The following is a 25194-nucleotide window of genomic DNA, read 5'->3' as shown; positions in this document are numbered from 1 at the left end:
CTCATAAGCGTTCCCTGTTTTTTCGATCCTGTCCAACACTGAAGCACACGGAACACACGTATTGGCTCCTTGGGCCAACAGCAGTGAATGTGTACCCTGTAAGATGGGATGCTTAAGACTTTTATGACGCCTCACTTGTAACTTGGGTTGTATGCTCCCTCGGCTGAGGATTGGAAACGACACCACACTGATCCACAGACAGGTCAAAATGCACTTTCAGCATGACATTCAGCCAACATATGGATTGGGGATGTAGGAACGGAGTTTGTCCATCTCTCTGTATCCAAATGGCATAACATCATTTGCAGTTTGCAAGCATCTCTCATCACGAAATGAAAATGAAAATTGATTATGACATGATCAACAAATTCATTATCTAGTACTTGAGGACAAACTCTTTTAATAACGTTTTTATTAAGGTCTGAACCACCATCTGTTGACGTAAAAACATAATACATTCTTTATAAAACATGTCCCGAAATTGAATAATGAAATATTAAATTTTTACAAGTTTACAAAGTATAATACTTTGAATGTTAAAATGTCATATCACTTGTCAAGGTGGCGCAAATGTCACCAGCAAATGGCCATGGATATATAAACACGGATGCTATTAGCGCCTTGTTCTCTTTGACATAAAATATATACACAAGACGAGTGAACGCCTTCCTAAAGTGATCCTCTGTAGAGGGTGTTCACTGCCTATGTTAATGAATACACTGTTACCTGTGGTAATGTGTATGGTCAGTGGACAAGAATACAAATCAGACTTACATATCACATCAGTAGACTTTTCAAGCCATCACTTACAGTCAAACAACTTGCCAGTCTATAGTTATTTCCTATACCTTGTTATAATAAGTGGTATATGAAAGAAAGTCCTGACACGATATTCTAAGTTCCCCTCCAAACATCCGTTTAATAATGGTCACAACATCAAACAGCTTGATATTGTGTACGTCTCGAATTCTCGATGATAAGAAGGATTTTTCTATTATCATTTCAAATAACATTAAATATAGTTTGTACGCTTAGTTCACACTGGACTATGTGAGTGGCAAGCCTGTACCACTGAAGATGAAAATCATGTAGTTTCCACTGAATATCGTGACTTGAATCGTAATTATATTGAACTAAACGCGATTCAAACACGTCATAGAAGTGGGTGGGTAGGTACTTGATCTCAGCAGAGGGCATGAAAAGTCGATATATAGAACTGTGGTCGTTATCCATAGAATGAAAACATTGATGAAGAGCGTCAAAGTCCACAACTATATGTGATGAAGATGCGATGCCCAATTTGTAATTGAGGTTAGGAAAGTTAATGCATGACAAATACACCGGACGAAGGTTGAATAGACCACAGCGGGCTTCTGCGTGACATGGGTGAGTGAGTGACTTTGGTTTTCGCCGCTTTTAGTAACATTCCAGCGATATCACGGAGTGAGATACCAGAAATGATCTTCACACGTAGTACCCATGTGGGGAATCGAACCCGGATCTTCAGCGTGACGAGCAAACGCTTTAACCATTAGGCTACCCCACCTCCCCTCATAGCATAGGCGAAAGGCATAACGCTACACCAGATTATATGTAACGGAACAAAAACAACAATAGTTAAATATTATTAATATTAATAGCAGTTCACAAATATACATTGCGTGAAATATCAGGACATATCAGCCACAAAGGAAGGCGGGGTATCCTTGTGGTTAAAGCATTCGGGTTCGATTCCCAACTTGGGTGCAATGTGCGAAGCCCATTTTCCGGTGTCGCCCACGGTGATATTGCTGGAATATTGATAAAAACGGCGGAGAACCAAATTCAATCACTCGCTTTCAGGCACAAATTGTGTGTGTCCACCGGAGGGTACTGACCGCCTCCAGACCATACTCGTAAAAATGTTTATCATTTACCCGAATCAGGAAAGACGGGTAACCAATCAGTGTGGCGTTTTATAATAATGTTTGTCAGATAGATAGAGTGAGTTTAGTTTTACGCCGCACTCAGCAATATTCCAGCTATATGGCGGCGGTCTGTAAATAATCGAGTCTGGACCAGACAATCCAGTGATCAACAGCATGAGCATCGATCTGCGCAATTGGGAACCGATGACATGTGTCAACCAAGTCAGCGAAACTGACCACCCGATCCCGTTAGTCGCCTCTTACGACAAGATAGTCGCCTTTTTATGGCAAGCACATGGGTTGCTGAAGACCTATTCTACCCCGGATCTTCACGGGTCCCAGATAGATAGATAGATAGATCTCAGTTTTCTGGAGAGCAGATGCAATAATTTGACCCGCTTTAAATACATATAATGCATGATTATATTTGATCATGTATTGACAAATGTGAACGTGTCTTGCATGTATGTAAAAGCAGGAGCATATATGACTGATTCATGCAAATTCATAGTTGCGAATCTTAGAAGTCAATGAGTTATATTTTTTTTCACAAAAAAACAATTCTTTTGAATAGTATTTAGTAACATACATTGGACATAATAGACGAACGACAGAGAATAATTACGTTATATTAGTTTTCCAACAAATAGATTATATGTTTCGAAAAACAGCAATGTGCGGCTGCTTCGAGAACATTCAAAACTTTCACTATACTGCTCATCAATAGTTTAGACTCACTTAAAACACTCACTGTATGTTAATATGAATATATGTATGGTTAAATCGAAGATGAATTTCTTCACTAACTTGGGGGAACCAACTGCAAACCTTATGCAGATGAATTGCACGAGGATCATGCATCAAATTGCCGAAAAGCATGTGCAGATATCGTGTATGTGAACAGCTGCGTTTTGGTGTAAAGTGTTGTTAAGAGTTAGCCAAGTTTCACTGAGTTTCATCATTTATTGAACTCATGACAATGATCTTTTCAGTGTTACGAATCTGTTTTGCAATACAGCAGTTCATGAGTAAACAGTACATTTAAACAGTATGGAATATTTTGCAAAGTGTTGTTTACAACAGTTGACTGAAGTAAGTGGCTACATTTACACTACTGAGTCTAAACTTTTGATGGGTAGAATATTTACCATCTGAAGCTATTCTGATGTTCAAAGACCAACACGAACTCCTTGTAGAGGTGCCCTTGTCCTGTCCCAGAACTGACACGCGTAAGTTACGAATGATCCAAACATTTTGTATTAGTTTATATAATAAACACAAGATATCCACTGCTGAACACTGAGCTTATTTAAATGAAATAAATAAAATATGTGATTATAATATGTTAACGATGTCGAAAAGTGTCTGTTCTAGGACAAAAACTGACTTCTGTCATTATGTGATATTGCCACTGATGCTGATAGTCCTCCTATGTTCCTTCACTGATCCAATGTTCCTTCACTGATCCATAAATTCAAAGGCAGAATAGTGATTCATTGTTATTACAAAGTCTCATAAAACGTGTACGTTTACACTTGTTACCAAATTATAACCCACATAAGGCAGAAAAAGGTGTGACTGAAAGAAATATGCAGAGTTAATCAATAACAAAATATTTACAACACACTGTTCAAAGGTGCAAAGGTTTGTGAATCTGTTGACACACGTTGGCGTTATATGTCCGTACATCTCATGCAGCTGATCAAATCCTTGAGTTCACGTCTGAACGCAGGATTCATAAAAGCGTAAATGATAGGATTTGAAACATTATATGCAAAATAAAGGTAAAATACAATGGGATTGAAAGTAACCACTCTGTGCGCCATTAGCCAAGATGGGAGGAATGCCATAATGAAGGCGAGTGTTACCACAAACAACATCAACGCCGTTCTAATATTAGCTAGCCAGTACTTTTCCTTAATGCACCCATCCTTGTCCAGCATTGTCCTTCTACTCTCACTTCTCTTGACAGAACTGCGTGAACTTCCGTTTGCCATTGTTAAGTGAGTGTCGGTCATGGACGTTTCTCTATAAAGAGACAGTTGTGTTTTACGTCTTTGTCTCATCTTTTTAGACCTCCTCTCAAGAACCGATTTGTAGATAAGAATGTATAGTACAAACACCACAATAAACGCAACAAGAAACATCCCAGCATAGACCTTCTGGTACGTTTTTCGAAACTTTGTGGTAAATATCAGTTGGTTTGGTTTGCAAACACCGGAATAGTCAACGAATCGATATAAGAGAACATCAGTGGTGCAATTAACCATGTATTCGAATTTGTCGGTACAGTTGGCGTGTTGTGTTTTGTTAAGACATACATCTGCGTCTTCTGCTATGGTCCAATTTATACTTGTCACGGATGTAAAATTGCGATCGATAATTTGTGCATCATCAATCTTAGATTTGTATTGGTACACGCCATAAGCTAATGCGGTGATAATTCCAAGAATCATTGAAAAAACAATCAACGAAAAAAGTATGAGTTTTGCCCTTCTTGTATCCAACACATGCCAGTGGGGATGGCAAATGCATATATACCTGTCCACTGCAATCGCGACCATGATGAAAGCCGAAAATGGCACATTGGACGTTATCAAAAAGAGATACAATTTGCACAGCAGATCGTACTTGATTTCGTAGTCCAGATATTCAACAGTCATGGTATATGGCATAACAATAATGCAAACACTCAAATCGGTTCCTGCCAAAGAAATGATAAAGATTGTTGAGGGCAGCTTGTTCCTCTTCCTTGTGTACACATACAGAACCACTGCGTTGCCAGTCGTGCCGAGCAGACTGAAGAAGGCGAGCAGTCCCATTATCGTCTCTACTGGCCTCACTGGATACCCGGTCATCACAGGAGATAATGTTTCGTTGCATGCTATAGCTTCCATTTTAGACTCCACTCTTCGTGATCCTCCTTCTGAGATTATCTCACCACGGGATCAGCCTCTGAAAGGGAGACGCGACAGTTAGTAGCATCTTTTTTAAATGTAAACTTAACACGCCACAGCAGAACTGTTATCCAAATAGGACAAGATGATGTATGCTTACTACAGTCTACTACTTCATGTGCGTTTGTTCCATGTAGAGTTTGGGTAACTTCCTTGTACAGGCTGAACTACTACAAAAACTGTTAATGAACCTTCTCAATCAGATTTGGGACAAAGGAATCTCATCTGTCAACTTAGATTTAAGAAGATAATTCGTCTAACTGCTAGATATATTCAACCTGAAACGTGTAAGCAAACCCACATATAGTAACAGATAAGATCTACAATAAGTGTGACAAATTAGGAAGCTATACCCAGAAAATATGGCATATTTAATTGTGAATGAATTGAGTTGAATGGAGTTTTTCAGGTATATCATGGTGTGTCAGCTAGAGGAGGGAGGACAGGTCTCAGCTGTTTACTACCCTGTGGTCAAATAGGAGTGAGTGAGTGAGTGAGAGAATACGTTGAAATTCGACGTCACACCGGCAATATTTCGAGCATATTGTGACGACATAAGGTTCAACGTTGACCAAAAAGGTATGCATACTCTATAAAGGGCAGTACAACAACTACAATGTCAGAGATTATACTTAGAACTAGGTTGAGAGTATGTGAATGAATAACTATCATTCAACAACACAATATGACAACGGTTTATAGATCACCAGTTGGGCCACCACACCAGGAACCACTGAGGACTTCTGCTGTCTGCATGGTTCCCGCGTGATTGTACGCAGTTGCAGCTTTCAATTAAGATAAAACATATAATGTAATTAAAACTGAGGTTGGAATAACATACCTTGAAAAACATGGTGGTGAGATACTCTCGTGGTGGAGGACAATAATTTTACAGTGCTTATTTTGTGCTTCGTTGCTTGCAAATACATTCTCAAGAGGTGTAGTACCACAGAAGACTCCGGGCTGGTGACAGTCAATGATTTACGAAAAAGGACCGATTACCACCAGTCGTCAAGGCTCGTGACTTACAAAATGGAATTCATGAGGGACAGATAATCCGTCCATCATCGTCCCGATGAGTTGTTTTATTACCCACCCTCGTGTTGAAACAAAATAAGCTAAACAAACTTTTTCATTGTTACACTTTATGTGAGAAGCGAACACGTCTTTTGTCATTTTCCTACCCGTGTGAAACGGCACAACACTCTTACCAGATAATGATTCCACGACAGTCTATTGAAAATCATCTATTTCTAGAAATATGAAACAAAATATTCCAAAGTTAAGCATTGAGAATCAATTTATTTTCATTCACTATCAACATTAAGTATTTCAAAGTAGTCAGACAGGTGCAGTAGTCAGACATGTATATAATACCTAAATCAGCTGTATATTTCAAAGGCACTATTTCACACCACACTTCTGTAAAAACATATAATGCATTTTTCTCAACAATAATAACTATCAGTGCTCGGGGAAGCTACCATATAATCCATTCCCAAACAAAATAACCCATCGAACATTATTTCAGCCGAACCCCATATAGTTACGTCCCTTGGAATATCCTATAACTCCTTTGAAAACAGAAATCAGTCCTAGAAAAAAAAAAGACGCTATTTATGGCGCAAGAACATACGCGCAATTTGCAACCAGTTCGGCAAACACCGACAACACCGCGTGCGACAGTTTACGATGCACGGAACAATTGTTTACATTCCATATATGGCAAGTGTTCTCTGTTTGGAAGCTGTTCGAAGTTTCAATTATCGATTTCAGGCAAGTCGTAACGGAAAATAAGTCTTTTATTGCATCAATGGGAAGTTAAAGTGAGTGTGTATGCCCAAATATATAACATATAGGCAAAAATATCTTTGTGTACTAAATTCTTTTTTTTTATAAACGAGTGGATGGTTTTCACCATCGGTTTCAAAATGGATACCCAAACAATGTCCCAGCTACTATATATGTCGAACGAATTGGATTGCAGCATATATTTTTTTGTTATTTTATCAGTGAATTCACAAATAATAAAGAGATAAGATGCTTTTGGAGGCGTTTGGTATTTTCGTATATGTAATTATACTGTTACAAGTAATTATATGTATACAATTTACATAAAATAATCAAGTTCAGTAGACTGGGGTTTTGAATAATATTTTCCCAGTTCTCAGTTGATTTTTATCATTATTTTGGTTACAGAAACTGCTGCTCTATTTTGCCACCAAGGTCAGCTGACCTTGGCGCATGTAAATGCAGCTCAACGTGGTGGTTTCTGTCATGTTTGTTATGAGAGAACGCGAAACCGAAACTGCGAAACCTGCCTCGGAGATGGTTTCGAAGTTTCAGAACCCAGTTTTTGGTTTCGATATAATCGAGTGCAAGGTTTTCCAGAAACTAAAACCAGTTTAGCATAATCGAATAGGCCCTTAGCATCTCATAACTCCTAATGGGAGTGGTTCAATATTTATTGCTTTTTTGTACTTTATCTATTTTATATTGAGGTGAGATTTATGCCTATCTGTCTGTCTTGTGTTGTGCCATCGGACTGTACATGTTGAAAGCTTTGTAATCATACTTCGGAGAACATGTGTACATATAGTCAACAACTGCAACTAGGACTCGCTAAAAAGAACGATAATCGAACATGCTGTGCCTCTGTACAAAGGTGGTAATAAATCAAAGAAAGAGCCGGGCTTTTACCCTGGCATATCACTCTCCCCTGTATTGTCCAAACTGTTTGAGATGGTGCTCCTGTCTCGACTGGACGGACGAAATCAAACTGATACCTTTCCTGACCCACAACAAATGGCATGTCAATCTCAGTTATCTGCCCTTCACACATACTTCAACTTTCATGAGACGATACGCCATTACCACGAGCGGGAGGATACCCATGTGGTGTTCCTGGATACATCAAAGGCCTTCGACATTGTATGGCACAGTGGTCTGGAGTACAACTTTTTCGAGGTTGGAATCAAATGCTCTTTGTGGACTGTTCTTGACGACATGTACACGGGACAGATGTGTCGAGTTTTCCTTGACTCAATGTGTTCTAGGCCTATCCCCACGATGCAGGCCATCAGGCAAGGTGGTGTGCTGTCAGGGAAGTTGTAACTGCTGCACATAGACTCCCATTCTCTTCCCACGGTGGTTACTTGTCATATCTTCCTACGAACCTCTGTTCTAATACGGCCATATTTCCCGGTTCTCGTAAAATCCCCTAGCGGCAAAAGATCGCAACACGAATTATCTCCCTTCTTTCTATCCAATCAGAACACGTGTTACATCGACTTAGATTCAACTTGACTAACACAAGCAAATGTGAGGCAACAAATATCCCCCATCTGCCGGGGACTTGTGTTGATGTTACACACAAGACGTTTAATGGCTAGCTTGTCCGTTGTCAACGAGGGCGATGGAGACGCCACTGATCCGCCATAACATGACTGAGTTCTGTCTAGAAGAAACGTTTGCGCATCGCGCAGGGGAAGAGGTTTAGTTTTCTCGAAGTATACGGAAATTACCGAGGCCTTGCGAATGATCACTTTTGAAACAACGTCGCTGATTGCACAACTAAATCTGATTGCCTCCAGTCACGAGTCTTGAACGCTCACACCATGAAAGGGCCGTATTAGAACAAAGGTTACGTAGGAAGATATGACAGGAGTAACCTCTGTGGGAAGAGAATGATAGACTCCCTGCTTCAGAAACTCTCTGAGGTGAATGTTGGTGCTGTCGTGATGGACTTAAGTGTGTGTTCTCCCACTCAAACAGATGATGTAGCACTCGTTTCAACGATGCTCTCTGCCCTTAGAGAGCCGGATTTCCGGATTTCCGAGGAATACAGCAACGACTACGTGCTCTTGTCCTCCAAGAGTGAAATTGTGATTTTCCGTACCGGTCGAGATCTCAACCCCTGAAGCAGGTTGAAGTCAGGTTGTATAACCAACCTCTCTCGTGGGAGGAAGGAATTAACCCTTGAATAGTCTTGTCAAGCAACATGCTAAGCAAAGAGCATGTGACGCAAGCTGTCATTTCCTTGGAGTCCGGTGTGAGATCACTGACAGCTCGTGGGTTCCACCCACGGTTTACAAACCCAATCATCAGCCTGACAAATCAATGCAAGACCTGCCTCGTACCAGTCGCACTGATAGTTGTCTTGGTCTCCATGGAGTGTTGCCTCTAGAGGCAGTTACAGGTCAGCGGAAGTTGTGTCTCCTGGTGGTTTCTTGCATATGGATCACAGGTATCTGACTCACAAACTGTTCATATGCCGGCGGATGTGCTACTTACACGACGTCTCAACATCATCATGTGTATATGTGTCTGATGTAGTCAGGGTGCTCAAGAAGTACCTAATCTATTGTCACTTGAAAAAAATGTCAACAATCAGGGTCCTTCTTAGGGCGTTCGAAATGGAGGAGAATAGTGAAGACGTCAGTCAGAGAGTATCATGTGGCACAATGGAGCAGTCGGTTGGCAGATGACCATGGTTTTCACAAGTTCCAGCGGATACATCGCCAGCTTGAAGTCCATCCTGCATGGACGGTACCGTGTCATTGCTTGACGCATCACTCAGACGGCAACTTTATCATCAAAGACTGCGCTACAGTGGGAGACCTATGTGAAGCAGGACTGTATCATCGGTGTGGGTTGATGTATAATGACCCCCTGACTCACGCCGTAGTTGTGTGTGGGACACAGATGCAGCTCGGGACGAACTGTAGATAAGCCTCATCAATGTTGGGCCAATTGAATTCAGTGTGAAACGTCACAACATGAACCCAGCTGAACTTATTGAGTGCTTGTTGTGGTGTACAACTGACTTTCCCCTGATCAAAGGGGGCATGATTGCTTTTCCACTCTGTGCATAAAATACATCACCATGATGTACAAATCCGTGTTCCAGTGACCCATTGTGACTTAATCGTTTGGCTGATCAAGAAAACGTGATATCGGCTCTAATATGCATAAAAGTCAAAATCCTGAAATAAGTGCATAAGTGTTGTCTTCTGTTTCTGTACTCTTCAGTGTGGAGGAATAAAAGATTATATATGGCAAGTGTGTTCTGTTTGGAAGCTGTTCACCTCGAAGTTTGAATAATCGGTTTTTAGGCAGGTCGTAAGGATAATAAGTCTTTTATTGCATCAATAGGAAACTAAAGAGAGTGCATATGCCTATAGTATACGCAAAAATATTGTCGAAAATGTGAGAAATTGTGCCTGTACTTGCATATATTTATTTATTATAACGTTTATCGTTTTACACGATACTATTTTATCTTTGTGTACATTTTACTGAACTTAGTCCCTGATAACTTCTTATGGAGTGGCTCAACGTTTATTACTTTTTTGTACTGTATCTATTTTATATTGAGGTGGGATTTTAATAAACAATCTGTCTGTCTGTCTGTGTTGTGCGAACAGACTGTCCATGTTGGGAGCTTTGTAATCACACTTCGGAGAACATGTGTACAAATAGTCAGCAATTGCAACTAGGACTGGCTAAAAGATCGATAATCGGACATATTGTCAAAGTGTCAAATTTAACATCGCATCGGCATGACTTTAGACGTAGTGCGACTATTGTTGAAGGGGTAAATTATGAATGATTATCAATATGAACATTGCGTTATCGATAATCCCGATCATAAAGTTTTAATTATCTCACTCAATATGCAAACACAGGTCTCTATTCCACATTATGTTCAGGACATGTGTTATGTTAGTAATCCTTGCATAAATAATTCACCACTCACCAGCGATGTGAAATACGTTGATTTTTGTCAATAGACGTTTTTGGCATATTTGCTCAAAGTTACTTCTACGATATTTATCAATAATCGATCGATCTCTATGATATATATCGATAGCAAGCCCTGGTGCTACTTGCATCTGTCTCTCCCGTTACCACACACACATTGTTCACACATCGAAAAACTTGTCCTGTTCAACAGTAAATAATTACATATACAGTTGATGATAGTAAGATGGGGGTTCTGCCCCACATGAACGATGGAGCCGAGCTAATTATAGAAACACATCATGACAAGGTGTGGTGCAATACACGGGCTATGTATAGTACAGGGAATCCCTACGCTAAATATAGCGAGAGAGGCGCTAGCTCCGAAATTTGACCGTGATTGTTTCATCTTGTCTGACGTTGGAAGTGAGAAAGCTTAGGCTAAATATAATGACAAGCTATGAATGCGATAGCTCTTTATAAATCTTCATAGGTACTGATTTGATGTTCTTACAAGACACGCACGACTATAAGAAAATGAATGTTATTGTAAACTCCACTGAGAGAGAAAATGGGTCAAACATAGCGAGACGCTGACTCGCTTCAGACGCCTATTGTAAACAAACCCTAATGGATCAGTCATAGCCTTACACAGATGCTTGTAAAGCCAGGTGGTTATTGTTAGAAATGTAAAACCTAGTCTAAAGATTGTAAGAAAGGTTATACATTGAGATCATGGGTAGGAAGGGAATAATACGGATTTTCTCAATAGCTTTCTCCAAGGGTTATACAGGTGATCGTTAACTCTCAACTACTGTAAGTAAAATGGGGTCGCTGTTTCAAACACTCGCTACCTTTCTTGATGACAGATCGTGTATACTGGATAAGAATATTTAAATCAAAGCAACTATATATATACCATTCTGTAACGGTGTGCGTGATCCAGTTCTGTTTGTATGGGATTCTATCTTTAGCAGACTGGGTGTGCAGGTTGAAACATGAGTAGACTATGTGAAGAGTGATGTTTTCACCTAAGCAGTTATCTCCCTTCCCTGTTTACTTTCTATGCGATAACTAATGTTCACTTATGCTGGTTGCATGGTTTCAATATAAACCGGTCGATAGCGTTGGCGGGTTATTCAAACTGCTGTCAGCACGGGGTAAGGATTGCGCTATTGTAGGCTAAAATACGTTATTGTAAAAGTTAAACTATAAGTCACGCCGTTGTATATAGTAAACAGTATTTAACACACTACCTCTTGTATTACAGAATGTCAGAAAAACAAAGGTTTCTGGACAGAGTGGATTCTTTGTCTGATTTAGAGAAATGGGCTGCAGAGAATGGATTGATACATGATGCTGATGTGATTTTAAAACGTTTTGAACTGCTTGCAAATAACATAACGCACGGTGAAAATGTAACACCCTCTCAAGCACAGCACACTTGTCATACATGCGCGAAGACATTCACACAAAAGAGAAATCTTCGCCATGTTCACAACAATGAGAGATATAACTGTGAGCAATGTGGAAAATGTTATTCCCGCCTGGATGCACTTCAAAGTCACAAATGTGAAAGTGCTCTGAAGAGGAAGGGAAGTGAAACAGCTACAGAAACCTCGGCAAAACGCCCTTGTCTGCAGCCGAAGAGTGACAGCAACATTCCAGCCAGATATGCCATTTGTAATTGGTGTGGCCATCATAAGTGTTTATTGCCAAATAAGCTATTCTGCATGAGTTGTTCGCGTTCAGCTCGTGAGTGCATGAGTTGTCACCGGCCACTCCCTGAGCGCTTCTACAGTGAGCGTGTGGACCAGTGCGACAGCTGTGTGAGGAGACGCCAACGTTATGAAGCAAGGCAGGTAAACCAGACTGGAGGAGGTCAGAGCTCAGCACTGGAAGGATCGCTGAGGACAACAACAATACTCCCCAACGAGTCAAATAATGTTGACATTCTGCAGTTTCTTGCCGATGAACAGTTTAATGTTGAAACAATTTTGCATGATTTCCTTCACGAGAAAAAAGGTATGAAATGGTTTTTAACACTAAAATTAAAGTTTATCAAATATGATGAAAACAATGAAAGTCATTTGGCTGAACCTGTTTTGAGAAGCAAACATTTTTGGATGACTAACCTTGCAGAAATCAATGAGCAGTTAGCTGAGGCTTTTCAGCATTTGTATGCTTCATCTCAAGAGTTTCAGGCTGAGGGGAGTGGGTGGATATTAGAGGGCATCATACAACTTGAGGTGAATACAGCTGAGTATGTTCCTCTGTCAGCAAGTTCATACATTCCTCTCTCCAAGTATTTGGCAGATAAGAAAGCTTTAATGAATATCCATAACAATGACCAAAAATGTTTCATGTGGTCGGTATTGGCTGCCTTGCACCCTTTAGATAGAAAGCAACATCCTGAGAGAGTTGGTAAATACCTTTCATTTCTATCAGAGTTGAATCTTCAAGGCATTGATTTTCCCATACCACTGTCACATATCCCAAAATTTGAGAATCAAAACCAGATCTCGGTAAATGTCTATGGGTATGAAGAGCAAGTCTTTCCTCTCCATATCAGCAAACAAAAGTTTGACAAAACAGTGGATTTACTGCTGCTTTCTGAGGGAGAGAAAAGACATTTTTGTCTAATCAGAAACTTTAGTCGTCTCATGGGAGATAGAACAAAACATAAGGCAGCAGCATTTTATTGCAGAAGATGTCTCCATGGGTTTAGCAGACAGGATTTGTTAAAAGATCATTCCCTCTACTGCTCTGAACATAACCCTCAGAAGGTCAAATTGCCAAATGAATATAACAAATGGATTCGATTTGAATCTATTCAAAACCAGTTGAAGGTACCGTTTGTCATATATGCTGATTTTGAAGCTTTGACTAGAAAGGTAAATGACAAATCAAGAAATACAAGCCTTCATCAAAAGCATGAGCCTTCCGGGTATTGTTATAAAGTCATCAGTTCAAATCCTGAACTTACCAAACCCTCAGTCGTCTACCGGGGCCCTGATGTCATTTCCCATTTCATTGAGGCTTTATTACAAGAAGAGAAAGCCATCAATGAAAAATTACAAAAGTCCTTTCCTATCGATATGACAAAAGAAACAGAACTGAAATTTCAAATGGCGAACATCTGTCATATATGTGAGGAACCTTTTCATTCATCATCTATCAAAGTGCGCGACCATGATCATTTGGTAGAAAGAAATAACTATCGTGGTGCTGCACATCAGAATTGTAATCTTCAACTGAAGTTGAAAAAAAGTAAGAGCAAGGGAAAGAAAATGGACCAGGGTAAAATGACTGAGGGAAAGGATTGCTTCATACCCATTATATTCCACAACCTCCGAGGTTATGATTCTCATTTATTGATGAGGCAACTGGACAACACTGTGAAACAAAAACTCTGCTGCTTAGCCAACAACATTGAGAAATACATTTCCTTCTCCATTGGAAAGTTGCGATTCATTGATTCTCTCCAGTTTCTTTCGAATTCATTGGATACTTTGGTTAAAAATTTGGTGAAGAAAGACCCATCCCAGTTCATTCATTTAAGACAGGAATTTCCAAACTCTTCTCAGGTGGACCTGTTACTGAAAAAAGGGGTGTATCCTTATGGCCATATGGATGATGAGTCCAAATTTGAACTGACCCGACTTCCCAAACAAACAGACTTTTTTAGTAGGTTAACTGGGAATTCTCTCTCTGACGAGGATTATACACACGCAAAAAATGTATGGTCCGCATTTGAATTACAAAACATGGGGGAATATCACGACCTCTATGTGAAAACAGATGTGTTACTTTTAGCAGATGTCTTTGAAAGTTTTAGAACTATGGCACTTGAGTACTATCATTTAGATCCAGCTCATTACTACACTCTCCCTGGCATGGGTTGGGATGCCATGCTAAAAATGGGGAAGGTAGAGCTTGAACGTTTGACTGATATTGATCAAATTCTCATGCTGGAATCTGGAATGAGGGGTGGTATTAGCATGATATCTAAGAAACACAGCCTTTCAAACCTACCAGGACAAGAGGATTACAAACCAGATGAAGCAAACAAACATTTGATATACTGGGATGCTAACAATCTCTATGGGTGGGCAATGTCTCAGGCGCTACCTGAGCGAGATTTTGAGTGGGTAGAGGATGTTGATGATTTAGACATCATGGGTGTGGCGCCCAATGCTGACATAGGGTATATCTTGGAGGTGGATTTAGAATATCCCTCCCATTTGCATGATGCACACAGTGACTATCCGCTAGCCCCTGAATCTATGATAGTAACTGAGGACATGCTCTCTGAACATTCTCGGGAATTGAAAAAGAACTTAAAGATCAAGGGGAAACCAAGCAGAAAGCTGGTCCCCAATTTGTTCAACAAGCAGAAGTATGTCTTACATTATAGAAATCTACAGTTTTATCTAAGTCACGGTATGGTGCTCAGTAAAATTCATAGAGCTATTCAGTTCAAGCAGACATCATGGCTCGAACCATTCATTACTTTTAATACTGAGAAACGAAGAGAGTCTACAAATAAAACTGACAAAGCCTTTTTCAAACTGATGAATAATTCCTGTTTTGGCCGCAGCATGATGAATGTTCGAAAGCATGTGAGTGTAGAACTTGTCAATACTGCCAAACGTCTGAGAAAGCTCTGTGCCAAGCCCACTTTTGAAGCATTCAAAATTTTCAACCCTGATTTGGCTGCAGTTCACTTGAAGAAAGACACTTTGTTTCTAAATCAACCAGTTTACGCTGGGTTTTCCATATTAGATTTATCCAAAGTACACATGTACAATTTTCACTACAATTTCATTAAACCAAACTATGGTCAAAAAGCTCAGCTGTGCTTCACAGACACAGACTCGCCATGCTATGAAATTGAAACCCCTGATTTGTATGCTGACATGGGAAGACATTCAGATCTGTTTGACACCAGTAATTATGCAAAGGATCACCCTCTCTTCTCACAAAAGAACGAAAACGTGTTAGGAAAATTCAAAGATGAATTACAAGGGAAGAATTTACTTGAGTTTCTTGGTCTTAGGCCCAAAATGTATTCCATGTTTTATAAAGAAACGGAAACAAAAACAGTTAAAGTGGAGAAAGTTATAATAGTGCATGATATTGAGAAAAAGACAGCCAAAGGCATTACTGAAACTGTGAGAGACAAACATCTTCGTCATGCCCTGTACAAACAGTGTCTGTTTGACCAGAAACAATTCAGACATGAGGTGGGTCAGATTCAGAGTAAGAACCATCAGCTGTACACTGCCTCCATCAACAAAATTAGCCTCTCACCGTTTGATGACAAACGATATGTTCTAACAGATGGTATTTCCACTCTTGCCCATGGTCACTGTAGAATCAAATCTCAGTAAACCATTTCATACCCTTTTTCTCAGATGGGAATGTCTGTGTCTATGTGTTACAAGCAGAACATAGATTTGTCAACAAAGCTAACTTTAACTGGAGAATGTAAATATGGGATGCAAGTTTGAACAACAAGTGTAAGATTGTCATATTTGCTCATGTACAGTTTGATTATATAGAATATATTTTGTGTTTTAAAATATTGGCATAATGACCGTGTAAAGGCAAACAAGCATTTGTATCTGTTTTCATGTTATAACCATCTTCATGTGAATAAATACTTGTATGAATCCATGTCCATTGACCATTTTGATTTATGATGTAAATAGCTTGCATAAGAAGGTTGGCTTTGAACATCTCATGATTATCATGTTGTGTTATTCATGAAATAAAATGTGTTGACTTAACTCTGCGAGTTGTGTTTTATCTTTGAGGAACAAATTTTCTTAGTATCAAGTGAAGCTCATTGGTGACGGAACATATAAATCAACCATATACTGTTATTTACATCCTTTATTATATATGTTCATGACTATACATGGTATAAGGTTATACATACACATAACTACAGTGTGCATACAAGTAATACAACAGAGACATCATATATTTCTATAATACATAGATGCAAATTTGTGTAAAGAGTTCACAGTTCATCATCATCTGTATCATCATGCTCAGACATGTCAACAAGTTCTAAATCTTCAGCCTGGCTCAAGTCCACATGAGAGAGAATATCTTTTACGATAGGTTTCATCCACTGAGTGATTTTAGCATCCATTTCTTTGGGGTCCATGTCAGGGTCCATGGCTGTGATTTTCTCCAATATAGGCTTGAAGAGGGGTCCATATCCAAAATAGCTGGCTTAACTAACGGCTATCGCAAGTCTATCAAGAAAGGTAGTTTGCCAGCATTTCCGCAGTTTCTTCTCAACCCATCGTTCACTCTTTCTTTTATCCTGAAAGTCCTCCTTTTCTTCCAGATGTCCTCCTTACAAGCTTTCAAAGTTTGTTCCAACATGTATTCAATGCCTTTCACTTCTCTCTCTTGATCAACTTCAGTACCTGTCTCTACTATCATTCTTACTGTATCATCAGCTGCATCCACCTTAGCTCGCTTCTGAAGAGGCTCCCCACCATTTTCCGGGCACCAGGTCCTCACATGACGTTGAAGGTCATGGTTGTTTTCAAATACAATACCACACTCGTCACAGGAGGGCATGTTTTCGTCTTCTGAGGCCACAGTGTTCTCAACCAGCTTGGAGATGTTATCTATCTGAGTGTCTGGAGTCAAATGATTAGGTGGTTCAGGTTGCTCCTCTTTAATAGATGTGCTCCCTGCCTCCATGTGTCTTGATTCTGGTGGGGGACTTGGTAGGTCTTTTACTATCCTTGAGGCCGAGGGTACGTCAGCATTAGTTAGTATATTAGGTTGTAATCTCTCTAATTCAAGAGTGGTAGGTCGTAGATCAACAGTCAGACTGCCATAGAGTTTTTGCACAGCTGTCTCATAGACTGACATAAACCTATCTACATTGTTGGGGTAGATACGTCTGGCAAACAATTGAACTTGTAATCTATCTACAGGTGAGTTGAATAGAGTCACATAGTGAGAATTCAGAGCTATGTCACGTGACTGTTTCCCTCGTGGAAACAGATTTTGTACTAGTAGGAAGATAATGACATTCTTATGATGAGAGGTTCGAGTAAATAGCTGAGAAATGCGTTTGTCATCCTTAGCTTCAGACATCATGTCATCCAACACCATCATGTTGTTATTTCTGGCATCCAAGTAGGTATCATCGAGTACATCGTAGGGAATTCCTTTCACAAACTTCACATGGGGCAACTGTTCACTGATCACCTGGTACAGGGGCTGCCATTGGGTGTAGCACCAGACAATGTGATTAGGTGCTGGCTGTATACTTCCATGCGTGAGAAGGTTGTAGACAAACATCGATTTGCCACTGCCAGTAGGGCCCACAACAACTGCATTAGAGGGGATTGTAAACTTGAAATGTTCTTTATCATTGAATTGATTGTGGTTTCGCTGTTGCTTATACATTGAGTTATGCGGCAGGGGTGGTAATTGCGGCGGCGATGGTAATTGTGTCTGCGGCGGCGGCGGTGGTAATTGCGTCTGTGTCTGTGGCAGCGGCGGCGGCGGTAATTGTGTCTGCGGCGGCGGGGGTAATTGCGTCCGCGGCAGCGGATTTTCATTATCATTAATGTGCTTATGTCTCCTGTGTCTCAGCATAACATCCTTCCTTGAAAACCGTGTCTGACAATCTGGACATGTTGCTTCCATGGTGGTTCTGTATCCAAGTGAGAAGTGCATCAGATCTATCGTTATTTATATACCCTGGAGGTCCTGCTCTGGGATCCAACTGTTGAATTTCTTAGGATAACCCATCCATTTAACATACACCTCTTTTCTACCAGCTCTCTTTCTCTTCTTCAAGACTTTCTCTACACGCCATATGGTGTCTGCAGACTTATAGACTTTCTGAAGTTCACTCGCATAAAATGTACCTGTGATTGGATCCTCAGCCATGTCCTTGACTTTATAGACTGGTATCCCATCCCTGTAGTATCGTCTGCTAACAAGAAAGATTTCCTCCGTCCATTTCTCCTGATAGTCACGTTGAAAGACATGTCTCAAATGTGACAGTCGCACCTGATCCCCTACTTTGAATTTAAAGGCTTTTCTTGTGGTTTCATTCATCTTCTCTGCTTTGGGTTTGCCTTGTTTGATCAGTGGGTTAATGTACTGTTCATTCCAAACAACAGATTCATTGTTTGCGTTGATATCAATGGGTGAACGTTGATTCAGCGACCTATGAGGTCTCTGGTTATAATCATTCACCAAGTCTTGCAAAACATCAATATAATGGTATAATTGTTTGTAAGTAAAGTATCTGTACATAGTCGCCTTAAGGGTTCGTATGACTCTCTCGGCATAAGATGCTTTGGTTTCATTCTGAGTGACATAGTAGGTAATACCCTTGTTTGCTAAATATGATCTCACTTTCTTGTTATCAAATTCCCGACCTTTGTCGGATCTGATAATGTGTGGAAGAGTAGCACGAGCAAATATCTTCTTCATGGCCTTAAGGACTGCATCTGGTGTTTTATTTTTAAGGGGTTCCGCCCATAGAAATCGTGTAAATACATTGATAGCTATCAATAAGTATTTCACACCGTCATTATCTGAAGCTATATTTGAAACATCGGCCAAATCAATATCCCACCGATCGTTCAAACCAGTTGAGATCACTCTGTTCCGCTTGAACTTGTATCTAAGAGGTCGCTGAAGTGAATAAACATCTATAGAAGCGAGCCACTTCTTGATGTGATGTAAGCTGATGTCAAATTTCCCTTCCTTTTTCACCACGTGATATAACTTAGTTGAACCCGAGAAGGAGGCTGGGTGTTTGGGATTAAAGTAAATGCTGGACAAATACTCTTTCCATCCTTCCACGGGCATGGTTGTAGGAGAAATGATATAAAAATAAATTGCATATGTTTTAATAAGAAACCATGTTTCATTCAGAAGCGATCGGTTTACACAGGCTATGACTGGCCGACTGTGTGACCTTGTTTCGATCTCACCGTACGCCGCGAGCAGTACTGTTGTGTAAGGTCTGTAACGGTTTGTTTACACAGGTGACTCTACCTCGTCTCGCTGTATGTGTGAGCTAGTTCTTCTCACCGTTGCATTCCACTTAATACATACTTGGTATGAAAAGATGTATGAAGTTGTTCAATGTATAGACTTTCCCATTAATTGTACACTGGAATATAACAGTCCATACGTTGATATCTCTTTTAAGATGTTAAGTACTGCCTCCAACAACTTGCGAGTCAGTTTTCCTGTTTAGATACATACAATCACATTCGGTCTATGACAATCTCACTACCACCCAGACTGTATCGTTATTCTAATTTACAAACAAGCCCTGTCTCCGTGCTTGAATATGGTCATTAAACAATAAATTATGGATGAATGCTGGATTACAAGTCGGCTCCCTAATCCTAGTCACAAGCCAGCTCTCGCTATCTTTAGACTGGGGGAATTTCATTTCTAAAAATAGCCGCGTGTATTGCACCACACCTTGTCATGATGTGTTTCTATAATTAGCTCGGCTCCATCGTTCATGTGGGGCAGAACCCTCATCTTACTATCATCATACAGTCATACAGCAAGCATCTTCATTCCAACATGATAGACATTGCATAATATGAATGTGAAAACAATTCATTTATGGTTATTTTGAATTAAGCTTGTTTTTGCAATTAGTTTTATGTTATACTGTCGTGAAATGTTTCAGATCCTACTGTAATTCTTGCAAATGTAACGTCACCACAGTCATGCTGATGAAGATATATTTGTCTGTACCTTTAACATAGTACGCCGTTTATATAATAGAAATACCCTTTGTTATTATAGTTCATTTTGCGTAGCGACTAGTGTGTGGTACAACCAGCTAAACGGAATATGCAGGTGCACTACAATGATTAGTGAAGTTAGGGGCATGAAACTATCCAGCGTATATTCATTGTCCAGTTAAAAGGGCGCAGCCAAATGAGAATCAAACAGGGTTAGAACCACACTCTGAGTGAAATCTACAATGTGTACGAACGTATTATATTAACACGATTCTGATCATCATAACCACTTCGATGTGACTGCATCAGATAATAAGGAAAGGGGTTTTGGGCAGAAAATGATATGGAAATTGATTGAGTCCATTTTAACCCTCTTGGTGCCACGGTATCGCATATTGTCCCAGGAAAATGAACCCTTTCAACTGCGAATATGTCAGTATTAATACGACAGCAATCATCACCCATCATCTCCACTTTAACACAGGGTCACTCATAATTAATGCAGTGTGTTGTGTCGACTTAGCACGGTGCCAGTGGCAAAATGTCAGGGCAGATTGTGGTTCTGAAGGGGATGGGACAGAAAATATTCAAGTCTTGTATATGGAAAGGCAGTTTGAACAAATAATATTGATGTGCTACTGGTAACGTTAAGATGCAGACGCTTCAGGACAAACACATGAACACTGAACGGCCAAGCCAGAAATTATCGATAGAGTAGGTTCGAATTATAACTGTGCTACGATTTCTTATCTTCCAGTCGCCGTGCATGCTCTCGTGTTTCGACAAATAACTGCTGATTTGTTGAGGGGGTGAGGGGTGACTTTCATCAGACTACCTGGACCACTAAACACAAATCTCAAATAACACATATCAGAATTCATTCTACAAAGGCAGAATACCAAAACTGGTCAAGCAAGTTCTTCTTGAGACTGGAGAGGAGGTTATTTACTTGGCAGCCTAAAAACAAAACAAGGAACCGATCATTGCAAGCCGTTAAACTGCAGGTGAACATGAAATCAATCATTGGTTGATAGAGAAATTCCATGTGTCATGTGTACGGAATTAAATTTTATGACCACTGTACTATTGGTCTCATGGCCAAAACATACATAATAAACTCGTACTGTTCTGTTTTGTTCTGTATACGGAATTGCGAATCAGTGAGATGCGTGGAAAGTGAATAATGTCACGGCCATAAAACTGGAATTAACTGAGCAGACTGTTTCTTTGTTACGAGTAAATTATGCGAGTTTTGGCAAATCGAAAACCTGAATAACGTTCTGTGGAAAACTACTTGGAGATTGCGTTTGGAATTGGCCGCAACTTATCCCTCTAGTTTATTGTCATAATCTACTTTTCTACAACATTAGTGTTAGTGATGCCGACCTAAAAAATGTCGTTGAGTGATCGGTGGTCAAGTTCATTCTCCATCAACACGTTCTGGGGGCGATGGGGTAGCCGAAAACCCTGGTTCGATTCCCCACATATGTACAATGTGTCAAACCCATTTCTGGTGTCCCTCGCCGAGATATTGCTGGAATATTGCTAAAAGCGGCGTAAAACTAAACTCCCCCACTCACTCAACACGTTCTGTAAATATTTAATGTCAATATGTATACAACGTCCTTTAGTGTACAGTATGTTAGTGCGTGAGGTTTCTTTAACTGTTGAAAGACATTGTTGATTACATTCAGTGTGTAAGGGAGGCAATAACATAGCAATCAAAAACATATGTGCATCAGGAAATGAACTGAAACCAATATTGCTCATATTTTGCCAAAACGTGCCCGTAGTGATGAATGTTTTATGGGGTTGTATGTTTGGGGTGAACATAATTTGACGGGTCAAGTGTCTGACACAGTGTTGATGCAAGTGTACTTGTATGAAGTAATTTCCAGTTCATATGTCAATATGGAAACCTTCGAGAGAGGCACGTCCTCTGTATGCTTGAAAAAGGAAAACATATGGGACGCGTTGAATTTATACAAGAGTGCGATTGGAGGCTTAGCTATCTTTGGAAAAGTACAGAATATATGGGGAGGTGACACGTACACCATTGTTTTTAGAATGTTGCATCTTCGCACCAGTCCGATTTTTGGCATCCAGCGTAACACCCTAATGATTCACAATTTCCTTCCCGCCTGCCCAAAGAGGGTTACCATTCTCGCATGTGGTGCTACGGCACTACTGTCAGTCGAGGAAAACCGCCGTAAAAAATATCCAACTTCTGTAAACATAAGCTAACGACTCATGGATACCAATGATTGGTTTGCCTATAGAAGTTTGTTAACTTTACCTGACGCAACACGGCGCTCTAGCTTCAGCCCCTTAACCAGACAGTGATGAAACAGGGAGACAGTTGAAAGTAATTGAAATGCGTGCCACGATACCCCAGAGTTATCTACCTTGCTCTACGCTTCCTCAAAACATGACAGACATGTCACGGAACACTTCGTGGATTTGTCTTGGGTTTTGAAACTTTAACATATATTTCCTCCAGTATATCTTTCTCATGAAACATTAACACATATTTCCTCTAGGACATCTCTCCCCTGGCATTATATCGCTACTTCATCACTGTACATTTCACATTTGTTTGGTATTTATTTCTAACACGGTTTTTCTTTTAAACATAATTATTCATTCATGAGGAAAGGATTGGGTACAAGTTATACATCTTAGAACACCCTCTCCGTAGTACGTGTTACGCGTTTGTACATGTATGGTACTTGACACAACCTGCTTACCTCAGTAAAATAGAACAAAACATTTTCTATCGTTTGAGCTTCTTTACTCTGGCAAACATGGCGGACGACCTATATTGTGACGTAGTTCACATCAGTCAAAAGGGGCATAACTTGCATAACCTTTCTTGGCTGCATACCACGTAACAGTATTTACATAAATATTATTTACCTTTTATATACAAGATAAACAGAAAAGACCAGAAAGAATGGAAACACGTGGAACAATTGCAACAATTAAAAGAATCTGTTTGATTGACAGATTTATGTTTGAACAATTGCAAATATGTTTTGGTGTATGCTGAAAGTCAGATCTGTATTGCCATGTAATAGTAACTCATAATTTATAGACATATTGGTAACACTGCGTAAATTAGATATCATGGAAGTTCTCGGTACAGTCAATAATTGGCACTCAAATAGGTACTGATAAGACTTTTAACAAACATTTCGAAAAGGTGGGTGAGTAAAATGTAAAGTCACATTGGCAGTGTTTCAGACATATAGTCACTTGACTAAATATCAGTAAAATAATTTTAAACGATAAAATACTGTATAATACAGTTTAGTAACTAGAATTGTATATGGTTAAATTTAAACCAAACACGGAATTCTAAAACAGAAACATCCCTGTAACGCAGATGAAAATAATATGCTTTCTTCGATTAAAGAACATGGTTGGAAGTAAATTTGAATTTCTTATGACTTACGGTACCCTTAGGAAATAATATTCTGACCCATGGAGATCCGGGTTAGATTTGATCTTCAGCAACCCATGCCTGTCGTAAGAGGCAACTAACGGGATCGGGTGGTCAGGCTCGCTGACTTGATTGACACATGTCATCGGTTCCCAGTTGCGTAGATCAAAGCCCATGCTGTTGATCACTGGATTGTCTGGTCCAGACTCGATTTTTAACAGACTGCTGGAATATTGCTGAGTACGGCGTAAACCTGAACTCACTCACTCACTCAATAATTTCCTATTGCTTTGACCCCCTTTTGAGGACACTGCCACTAACAATCTCAAATGCTAATTTAATCTAGCAATGTGTATAATGCCATTCATCTATGTACAAAACATATAATTTTGTTACAGTAAATTCTATTTCTTTCAAAAAATCGTCAAATGGAACTTAACATTATCAAAAAGATCCTACATGGGAGAAGCGTTGAAATGTTTATCCCGATGGAAAATTCAATACAATCAAGCAGGACATGATTGACCGGGATTCCTTCATCACAAAGGATACAAAAGAGATGATCCTCGCAGTTCAATAAATACTGATGCGTGGAGATCCTCATAAAGGGGATTGAAGACATAGTTGTACGCAGGGTTGGATTCACTGGAATAACGTTTAGTAACATACTGCAAAATAAGAGAGTTCAATACGGTGTTGTTCTTCGCTGGTAACAGGATAAGTTAGGAAAGGTCCAACACAAAGTATTAGACCTTTGCAGTTAATAGAATCAAGTTGTTTAAGTTTGCTTTTACAGGCTCCGTCATATAATCGTAGATATGAGTTCTGAACAGTTTGAATAGGGTCTTCTTAGGAAGATATATAAAATGATGGACATGATGAAAATACGTTGAGGTAAATGTTGAGATATTAGTAAGGGGTAGCTCTGCCCTTATTGCGTATCACAGCTCGGATTCGTTTCAGCATATATACTGTCGTACAAGGGTTGAAGCATGCTTTTTTTGAGTCCATACCAGTGTTTCTCCACTGATTGCCGTAGTTGTTGGCATGTCCTGAGCCTTTTTCTTGCCAATGATATCCCAGAGGGTCTTTATTTGATTCATGTTTCCGGGTCAGTCAAGCAGATTAACTCTCTTGGCAGCAAGAAATGCAGGAGTTGATCTTGAATTACGCGCAGGGGCATTGTCTTGTTGAAATGTGAATTCTCGTCCAGGAAATACAAGGCAGGAACCATGTTCTATGATGTCATTGATGAAATTTTGCTATTAGTTCTGACTGTTTAGTGTAACGGTCACACGTTTTAGAATTCCTGGGCCATTTGGAGACATCATTCCCCAAACATGAACATTGGATGGGTGTTGTACAGTTGTTTGCAG

The 25194-nt window shown here is 39.8% G+C and overlaps 3 protein-coding genes across 3 annotated transcripts; 2 read left to right on the top strand and 1 right to left on the bottom strand.

Moving 5' to 3' along the window:
- Positions 1 to 2856: 2856 nt before the first annotated feature.
- LOC124257475 (cholecystokinin receptor type A-like) lies at positions 2857 to 4860 on the bottom strand. Its single transcript, XM_046691543.1, has one exon. It carries the CDS (start codon positions 4802 to 4804, stop codon positions 3581 to 3583), a length of 1224 nt encoding a protein of 407 aa, XP_046547499.1. The 5' UTR covers positions 4805 to 4860; the 3' UTR covers positions 2857 to 3580.
- A 2746-nt stretch (positions 4861 to 7606) lies between these two features.
- LOC124257476 lies at positions 7607 to 8784 on the top strand. The gene is made up of 2 exons (XM_046691544.1): positions 7607 to 7974; positions 8679 to 8784. Exons 1-2 carry the CDS (start codon positions 7607 to 7609, stop codon positions 8782 to 8784), a joined length of 474 nt encoding a protein of 157 aa, XP_046547500.1.
- A 3425-nt stretch (positions 8785 to 12209) lies between these two features.
- Positions 12210 to 16055, top strand: LOC124257474. The gene is made up of 2 exons (XM_046691542.1): positions 12210 to 12504; positions 12535 to 16055. The coding sequence occupies exons 1-2, from the start codon at positions 12340 to 12342 to the stop codon at positions 15997 to 15999; spliced, it is 3630 nt and encodes a 1209-aa protein (XP_046547498.1). The 5' UTR covers positions 12210 to 12339; the 3' UTR covers positions 16000 to 16055.
- The last annotated feature ends 9139 nt before the right edge of the window (positions 16056 to 25194 follow it).

Source organism: Haliotis rubra, unplaced genomic scaffold (genome assembly GCF_003918875.1).
Source record: "Haliotis rubra isolate DU_JTF1 unplaced genomic scaffold, ASM391887v1 Scf661, whole genome shotgun sequence".
NCBI classification, from domain to species: domain Eukaryota; kingdom Metazoa; phylum Mollusca; class Gastropoda; order Lepetellida; family Haliotidae; genus Haliotis; species Haliotis rubra.
This window is presented reverse-complemented; position numbering and strand designations above follow the sequence as displayed.